This window comes from Thalia democratica, chromosome 9 (assembly GCF_965202585.1).
Source record: "Thalia democratica chromosome 9, ktThaDemo2.hap1.1, whole genome shotgun sequence".
Taxonomy (NCBI): Eukaryota; Metazoa; Chordata; class Thaliacea; order Salpida; family Salpidae; genus Thalia; species Thalia democratica.
In genome coordinates, this window is record NC_139173.1 from 24,985,628 (window position 1) to 24,995,741 (window position 10,114).

Consider the following 10,114-nt stretch of genomic DNA (forward strand, 5'->3'; position numbering starts at 1 on the left):
ATTTAATTCTAAATTTTTATTCGGGTTATTTATGTGGGGGGTGTGTTTAAGAAGAAATTATAATATGTTTTATGAATATAATGAACAAAAACATTCTAGATGGTCTTTCGGGGTACTCATGTGGGAGGTGTTCAGTTGCGGTATGGAACCGTATTGTGACGTCACATTGCAAAATTTGTATCCGTACCTGGAAAGTGGGGGGAGGCTGAAAAAGCCCCAGTACTCCGATGAAGCTCTGTGAGTTTTGTTGATCTTTTTTTTTTAGTTTTAAATATATTTTTTATCATATGTATACTATATTAGTTAATTTATTTGTTTTTTGTTATTTAAATTCTATGTCTTCGCCCTGGACCGGTTTTTAAAAAAGCAAAAATTTGGTTTTGTTTATGTTTTTTTTTTTTTTACTATAAATTTATTTTTATTTAAATTGTACAGCAATTTACTTATACTTGTACTATACTAGTTGAAATAAATCCTTTTCTCTCTTTTTTATAGTTGCATGTTTTAATTTTTTTTGATAAAAAATACCTTACAACTTATATTGGCAACTGATGTATTTCAGATACAAAATAATGGCAAGCTGTTGGAGCTGGGAAACAGTTGAAAGGCCTTCTTTCAAAAACATCATGTTCTGTCTTCAGTCTGTTTGCTTAGCTCAGCAGGTAAAATTTGTAAGTTTAAACAGTATGTAACAGTTATTACTTTTCGCTTTACTTTGAAACTTCCGATTGTGCTACATTAAAAATGCCCAAGGCTAAGTGAACAAACAACATTTACCTTTTCTGTTAAAAAGCTTAGTCACGAAAATAAAAAGCAGTTATAAAATAGTAACAGTATACATCTATTGAAACTTTTACAACTAAAGTATGTTTCTAAACCTCTGTTCTCTAAGCAAATGAACACATATTCTATTGTTTTTATTTCTGCAAAATTATTACGAACAAAATAATTTCAGCAGAAAAACACTCAGGAAAACGTTAGATACTACTCACCAGAAAACAACGAAGCGGACCGGAAATCAGAAACGTCATCATCGTCTAGCTCTCACGTGACCGACCACAATGACGTAACAATCAATCTCAATGACGTCATAACGGAAGAAGATAGTTTCGGCGTAGGAGATTACAAGAAGCTGTGGTTGCTTCCCAACAAGACGTACGCAACAACCGGTGGGTTTTATGACGTCACAAACGAAAACAACAGGTTGCCAGGCAACAGACCCGCGAACTTGCGATTGAGCAGATGCGACAAGCGCAACAGCGACGGGACCACGCCCCCAGAAACCCCGAAAAGCCCCGAAAGTGATACCAATAAAGTTGAGTTTTATTAACTGAAGATGTGTTGAGTTAAAGTTATGTAATAATGAATAAAAGCTGTGGGCGTTAAAGTTGGTATTAGTCAATAAAATGAAAATAAGAGACAAGTGAATAACGAAAGAACAGATCAGTTCAGAAAAACAAAAACTAAATTGTTTCTTTTTTAATGTTTTTGATGCGTTTTTTTTTTTTGTCGTTTTGCATTGCGCCCGTTAAAACTGGGTGAAAAGTTTTATTTTATAATAGTAGTAACTTCTAATTTAAAATTGGTAATTTTACAAGTAAAAGGTTAATAAAATACAAGCGGTTAATGAATGAATAATTGATTGTTCATAAGAATTAAACTTGTGGCTTTTTCATGTTTTGTTAGTTCTTTCGTCTATTTGCATTGTGTTCGTAACTCGTTTCGTTGTAATATATACGTGCGATCTGATCGGAAATGATTCTTACAAAATTTAACTTTGAAAATATTCTACGAAAACTTTATTTACAGTAAGTTTTTTTTTCTTTTATAAACAAGTTACAGTCAAAACCAGTTATTTTGTTAGTTGTCTAACATACTTACTTTATGACGTACATGTACATGATGAAGTATGCTAATAAAACAGAAATTGAATATAGCTTCTAACTATTGAGTAATATTGTCTTAATTTGTTTACTTTTTTATTTGAATAAGTCACCAAAAACAAAAATATCCTATTTCTAAGCGTAGAAAAATTCGAAAACAACAAATTTTACTATGAAGTAAAAGTAAGCTATACCAAAAAGGAAATTAAATACCTTAGTAATTTGAGTACCTTTGAGAAATTGCACTTTTAAAATTTACAGCTAACAGTTTTTCACAGCACTTTCAGTAGTGATCTTAAAACAGTTTTAAGTTTAATGGTATTTTTTTTTGTTTTTTTTTTTTTGCTTAACATTTACATTGTCAACGCTCAGCATAAATTTTGCAACAAACTAATTAGTTTTAGTAAAATTGTTTCAAAACTATAGGTACAGTTACACAAACCAAGACAAAAACACAATTACAGTTATTTTGTCTTGTAATATTTTTTTTAAGAAAAATTTCTAACTTTAACTTATACCTATATATAAACGAAACAAGATCAAAACTCTGATAAAAGATTGATCTTGTTTCGTTTTAGTGTTTTGTTTAATTTTTTTTTTTCATTTAGTTTAATTTAAACGAAGAAGTTCGTATTTGTGTTTAATAAACAGTTGAACAGTTGCTTAATACAGAATGAAAAATTTTTTATGTGCCAGTTTTTTTTAATTCATGTAAACTTTTTATTTTACGCAAAATGTGTTTATTAGTTGTATAAAAAGTCATTTCCATTTTTTTTACAAATAAATGAAAATAACAAAAAAGTAACGTTGTTTTGCTGTACATATTATGAATATTGTTGTTTTTAATTAATTGAAATTTTAAACTTTCTATAAATTAAATTTGTGGTAGAAACTTTACAACAATAATTTTCTTTTTAACAATATTTAAATTAAAACCGTTTTAATTTCAAACAATAATACGTTGTTTGTTTTACTAAAATATGTAACATTACAGTTTTTATGAAAGTTTTAAAACTTGAAAACAACTACTTAAAATTAATATAAAATACTATTAAATGAGTATTTAATAAGTTAATTTTAAAAGTTTAACAAACTTTAAGATAAATATAAAATGAAAATATATGTTTTTAAGAATAGAAAGTTTTTTGAACTTTTTAAAACTAAGCCTAGCAAAGGTTTGTATAAAAATAGTAGTAAAGTTGCTAGACTCACTAAGTCCTTACTTGTAAGTAATTTGCTCAAGCTTCAAACCATAAAGTTAAATTTAATTATCCACATCTAATTCATAACTTATAAACTACAGGTTTGAATTAAAAATTACTTTTAGCTTTTTATCCTAATTATTATTTTTTAATTTATTGCAAGTAGTTTTAATTATAAAAATTGGGATAAATAATTCTTATATGAATAGCTAAATATAAACAATACCAAATATGTATACCAAACTAAATATACCAAGTTTAAGTTTAAACATTTTTAAGTTAAAGTGATTACCATTATATCTTTACATTCCGTTCATAAGTGTTTTTAAATCCGTTCATTAGTTTTTTATTGTACTACTACAGTTCACTTAAGTACGGAATTTTATACTAAACTATCGCAAACTATAAATAGACATTATTCAGATGATACAATGCAATTACTGGAAGAACAATAAGTTTATTAAACTGTAAGTTTCAAGAAGAACATTACACGTAATTACTTGATAATTACTGCGGCAATTATGCCAGCTAGGTTGTAGTGGCTATAATCTAATTAACAGTAGAGATTGTTAGACTTGAAGTAGCATTTCTTTTGTTTAATTTCAGTAAGAATTAAGCTTGTATTTATAATAAAACCTTTTAAAACACTTAAAAAACTTTGTTAAACTACACAAAATTTTACATCATTAAAAGTATATATACTTAGAAATTAGTTATTTTTAAAACACAGTTTATAATGTCATGTTAAAATTGTGGCAGAAAAAAATTTTGACTAAAATATTTGACAGTCTATAAAGTTGATAGGCTAAACAAATAATCCAGAAAAACACCGTAAAATTATTTTTAATAAATTAACAGTTTAAATACTATATGCAACATAAACAAAATACTTTAAACGAACTTTATTACAAAAATAATCTTAATTAAAGTCATTGAAAATTTATTTAAAAATACATAAACAAAAAATGAAAAAAGTTCGTAAAAGTAAACTAAGTAAAATATATTATTTAAAAGAAAATCAAGAAAGATAAAAAGAAAGAATGTAAACAAAAAAATTATAAAACAAATTATAAACTTATGGAACGAAAATAGAATACATTACTTAATTAATCTACACTGGAGTGACAGACTTAGAATGCTGTTTAGCTTGACTAAATGAATGGTGTGGTTGTCGTTAGCAAAAGTCAAAAGTAGCAGGGTCGTTTGAAAGTGGAAGTCAATTAAAAGTTACGCGCAGAAAGAGAAACGCATCAGTAAAACCGTCGCTTTTAATTGACAGCAATTAAAGTTTCGGAAAATATTAATATTGTTAGAAGGGAATGAAAAATACGCGAGGATTTTCAGCATAAAAAATAAGCTGTTTAGAATTTATTTGATTTCAATTTGTAGAGATAGAATTTTCTTGAGTAAAAAATGAAAAGACATAGTCATAAATAAATTCAGTTAAAGACGTCATACTACATTAATAACGTGTTTGTAATAATTATTAAAAAAATGTTTTTAAATTACATATTTATTTTCTAAAAGTCTGCTTAAAAAATCTGTCCTGTGTAGTTTTTTAGTTACAATGTCAAAAAAAAAATGCAAGTATTGAATTTTCAATATAATGTCGAATTTTTATTTTACTTTTTCAGTTTTTCGATTTTATCCACCATGGTAGTCAACTGAACAATATCTTGGTCGCTTTTCAGCAAACTACCCTCACTTGACTCCGATGTGTTTACGACATTATCTCCTGATGAGTATTGCGATAAGGCATTCAAGTCAGTGACAAACGATAAACCTGCCACAAAATAGAATACCATTTACTAATCAAATCACGACATTTAAACTATTTTGAATTACTACAATAGAATTGTCTTGTTAACGAAAGTGATAACAATTAACTTCATTTTTATAACTGTAATTCTTCAAACTATAAAATGCCTATTCTTGTTAAAACAAAAGTACTTATAAAAATAAGCTTAAGTAAAATTTAGGTTTATGTTTCACTACGTAAGTGAAGTTACTTAATATTACTTTTTTTACACACTGTCAACGTAGTTAACTACGATACTTGGCACAAAAGTGGAACCAAGTTAATTTATCAAGATCTCTCAACACGAAATTTGACGACTTTGAATGACGTCATATTAATTACGTGTTAAGAAACTGGCTTATATGACAAATATTAAAAGTTTTTTAATAAAACACTTATATATAAGTTTGGTATTGGAGTTACTGCGCGTTATAGTTGTTTTAAAACTTTCTACAGTTGAAGATTTTAAAAACCAAAGTTTTTTTTTCAAACTTAGTGACACTTACAATTAACAATTTTCAAGGAAAGTTATTATTATCTATTATTTTAATTATTAGTTTTTAGTTAAAATCTATATAACAAAGATAAAAAATATTTCTATTATCATTTTCATAAACAAGTTCGATGTACTTTTAACAATGCAACTACACAAGAAAAATTCTTAAATCGTTATTAAGCTCACCGGTGATAACAGGCGATGTAGACTCAACAGGCTCGGGAGAAATTAAATTGATGACGTCGTCTTCTTTGTGGATGTATTGTATTTGAAAGTTCTGGTGAAAAAAAATTGTATAAAATCAGGTAGAAAAAAATCATTCTGCTAAAAAAAAAAGAATACAAAAAGATAAAAAAAAAACATTTATTTTGTCTTTTTTTACGCGAAAGTTGTAAAAACATACAAAATTGTAGTTCTTCAACAAAAACTAAAGTATAAATTTTTACTGAGACAAAACTTAGTTTAAATTAGCGGAAAAGCAAACTGACAATTAAACTGTCAATCTTATAACATGTACCACACAAGTACAACGAAAAGTCACCATGCGCAAATTGACACGAATTAAAATTTTATTCAATTCCCTCAACAGTACAAAATCCTTGACTCTCCAAGTTATTTAATATACGCTTATAAACATATTAAATTGTTTCTTTATTCTTTTGAACACCTTTATTAACCTTTGTGTCATCCGTTGAGTTTTAAATGTGCGATTTGATATCACGGCGCTAAGCTGTTGTCATGACAACTTAATATTGTTCAGCTGCATAGAGGTTCTAAATTAATGATTGCGGTTTTACGACTTACCTGCAATTTGTTACAGCTTTATTGTTTGTATGATGAAAGGCAATACTTTATAACAGCAAAGCATTGCACAAAAAAATCAACTTAATAACGAACTTTTATTAAATGTCTTACTTTTTTATATGGCACAGCTTTAACAGCTTATTGTACTGCTAGTTTAATAGCAAGCTTTGGGTTTAAACTTAAAACTATAACACAAAATTACTTAAAAACGTTCAGGTTGGCTATTTTTAAATAAAAAAAATAGCTTCTTAATAATTTTAATTGAATAAACAAAATAAGGAAGCAGTTCTCATCAAACGAAAAACAGCTGATCGACAAAACACCAAATGTTCGAAAAGTTTTAATTGGATAAAACAACAACAGCTTATCGAATTACCACTGTTGAAAATATTTATAATCAACAACAAATGTTCCGAAAAGTATCAATTAGCAAGCTGCTACCAGGAGTGTAAATATTAATTGGCAAACTTTTCCAGACGAAGCAAGCGCCATTGAAGATTAGCTTTTTATTTGAAAGCCGCTCAAAGGTCAGTTTTATATATTGATGGAGATGAGAAGCCGTTTTATTTTTCACCTATACGCCGCGTTGTGGTTTTCTAGTAAAACTTTGATTAGAGTTTAGAAGTAGTGAGCTATGAAGTTTTGAAAACGTTCTAATTTCCTACATTTTTCGAATAAATACAATTTATTTAACTTGAGGTTTTGATATCTCTTTATCTACGTTTTTTAAGTAAACACAAAACTAAACGCTTTTTTTTGACCGTAAAAATCTAAAACAAAAGTTGTGAAAAATTCCTACCTAAAATACACAAACTTGTTTAAAAAAATGTTTTAAAATATTACATATACCTTTCAAAACGATTTTCTTACAAATTATTCGTTTAGCTTTAAAAACAAATTCACTCGAAACAATAATCAAATATATGAAGAAAATATATCTAAAAAACCTTCGTGTTGTATTCTTGTTGTTGTGACTTCACAATAGACACCTCCTCACCATCAACCTCGACCTTGCCCTCCTGAATATCCCCGTTCCTGTCTTCGTACAGCAACCTCTGAAGGTTGCAGATGTACGCAATCGCGTTCCTCAGTATTTCTACTTTGGGAAGGCGCTGGTTCGGATTGACACACGAGCATTTCTGTTAAAAAACAATGTAATTTTTTTTTCAAAGTTTAGTATTTTTATTTTTAAATTGTATGTTAATTATGTGTACTGTTAAATTAAAAGTATTTCAAACTATTATGTTCAATTTACAAGTTTATTTTACATTGTAAAGTGGTTTGCATTCTACACACAAAATATCTCAAACCTTCAAACTCTCGTACGCCTGGTTCACCCGCTTCAGCCGCCTCCTCTCCCTCAACGTGGCCGCCTTCCTCCTGTCGTTCGGACCCGTCCTCCTCTTGCACGCCTTGCACGCCCACTGCAGGCACTCGTGACCGTTGGGGTGCGAGGTGTGGGGATCCCCCCTTTTCGATGCGCACTGGTTGTCCATTTGGTACTTTCCCGACCGCGATATCGCCTTGTCGCCGGGCTGCAAGTTCCCCGATTTCCTGAAAATTTCCGAAGAGTTGAATGTCGAATATTTCTTCTTCTTGCCTCCGACGTTCAGTAAATGTTCCACGTTGGGCAGGTTCCGTTCCGCCTGAGCGGTTTTGTGGTCGTTCCGCATCATCGCCTTCAACGCCTCATTCGCCTGCAGGTTGAAGGTGATGCTGGGTTCAAGGGTGGCAATGTCCGCCGCTTCCTGGTAACCGTCGTTAAGGGTGACGGGGTCGTAACCAGGGAAGGCTTCCCGCTTCACTTCTAGCTGCTGCCGGTTGCTGGGCTGCAAGTAGGATTTCGTTGATGGGGTGAAGTCGTCTTGGGGTGAAGTGAAGGGAGAAGTGTTCTTCTTGTGTGACGTCATAATTGGGTTGAACTCGTCGCCCATCAAGATTATGTCGCTTGAACCGCTCTCTAAAATTTAAATATTAATATTAATAGCTAGTTTAGTATCTAAAACATACTGTCAAACAAAAAAAAAGGAATAAAAGCAAACTTATATTGAAACAACAACAATACAAAAATTTGAATTAAGCTTCTTAAAGTTTGCATAAAGGTTTGATTATTAGCAAACTCTCACCAATGTTTTCTTTAAGCCTTCTAATATGCAATTAAAAAAATACATTAAAGGTTTATTTTTAATTTTTAAATAAAACTACGTTTTTCATTTAGTCTCTGTTGCTTTAAACTGCTACGACCACAAATATAAAGTTATTTAAAAATATATTTCTTACCTTGGTAATTTTTGCAGTCGTCGAAATCACTCGCGCTGATGTTCAACCTCATCAGCTGGTTGGGATTCCCCTCTTTAGAAAACATCGAAACTTCGAACGGGTTCGTAACCGAGTGGGGAGAATCGAACTGGGGCGAGCCGACGGCTACTGTTTGCGACAACAAGGCGTCCGTCCTTGACACCTGGAAGTTGTTCTTAAGGTACTTTCCCCTTTGTTGCGGATGAACGTCGTCCATTTTCATGTATGATGCCGTCATTTTTCCTGAAAAAAAATCAGGAATAGATTTTTAATTGCACCAAAAAAAAATTTTTATAATATTGATCGCAATAAACTTAAAAACTGTTTGTGACTGAAGTTTTTTCTCAATAATGATAATTTCTTTTTATTGCAGTTAATTGAATTGATCTACATTTTATGGTTATTCACTCTTATTGATTTGCATTTATGGTTGGATAAGTAAAATAAAATAAATTATTTTTCAGTAAAAACTTTGATATGTTTGTGTATACTCTCCGTTTGACTAAAGCTTAGATTTTGTTAAGAAAACTGTACAAAATATCTTTATATGTCTCACACATAATTTTTTTATTTCATAAGTTACGTAAAAAGAGCAGTTATTCTACGAAATCTTTTAAGGTAAATAAAGAAATGTATTTTTTATAAACTGAATGCGATTTACAAACTAAATAAATACTAAAACTACCATAAAACTTATGAATTTAGTTTAAGAAAACAAAGAAAAATTAGGTTTCATTAAAACACTAACTATAATAAGAGACGTATTTATCCTCAGTTTTCTAATTTTCAAACTATAGGTTACATAACTTACAACTATTTTATGACTGTCGTAAAGTAAAACTGTATGATAAATATTTTTTAAAGTTTAAAACGTTTTATAACTATATTATTTTTTCGATTCCCTAAAAACTAACTTACTTTTCTGAATTTGTTGATATCTTAATCCATTTTATTAACTAAAAAATTCTTTACTTAAGCAAAAAGGTAGTAAGACGATAAGAAAAATTACTTTTTTTTCAACTCTAAACAATAAGTTAGATTTTCATTTCTTGATAGCTTTTACATATAAACTTTTATTATTGATTATTATTGATTAATTTTATATAACTCAGAAAAATAAAATAATTTATTCTTTTAAACTGACTTATAATTATAACGCAAGTTATAGTGTTACAGTGTTACATTAAATACCAAAAGTAAAAAGGTGGCGAAAACAAAAACACTCACTTTTCCTACAAAGTATGTTTCCTACTCGCGAATGTCGGAATGTAGTTGGAAGATCCAGTTGCAGTCCTCTCGATGAAATGTAATCACAGAAGTGAAGTCCTTTTTATACATCAACCCCTGTGCCACGCTGACTACTTCTTCTCCTTCTATCTTGCTTCTGCGATGGCCACGAAGAGTCCCGGGGGAAATCAGTGATCAATTAAGTGCCATTCTTCTTCTGTAAGTTATGAAGCGCTAGAAGCTCTCCTATTGCGTAGCTGACTTCTGTTAGGCTTTTTTTTTTAAGTTTTGCGTGGTTTGTGACCCTTTATTTTTAAAACATTTATAACTCAATCTAAAAATAAGCATGAGCTGTTTAAAAGTTAATTTTACTAATCTTTTTTTTTTAATTTGAATTAAGTGACAC

At 29.7% G+C, this 10,114-nt stretch overlaps 1 protein-coding gene across 1 annotated transcript; it reads right to left on the reverse strand.

Moving 5' to 3' along the window:
- Positions 1 to 3,910: 3,910 nt before the first annotated feature.
- LOC145843980 (uncharacterized) lies at positions 3,911 to 9,834 on the reverse strand. Its single transcript, XM_082951280.1, has 6 exons — positions 9,709 to 9,834; positions 8,464 to 8,724; positions 7,494 to 8,143; positions 7,131 to 7,322; positions 5,566 to 5,656; positions 3,911 to 4,868 (listed from the first exon to the last, which is right to left on the reverse strand). The coding sequence occupies exons 2-6, from the start codon at positions 8,717 to 8,719 to the stop codon at positions 4,708 to 4,710; spliced, it is 1,350 nt and encodes a 449-aa protein (XP_082807406.1). The 5' UTR covers positions 8,720 to 8,724; positions 9,709 to 9,834; the 3' UTR covers positions 3,911 to 4,707.
- Between the last annotated feature and the right edge of the window lie 280 nt (positions 9,835 to 10,114).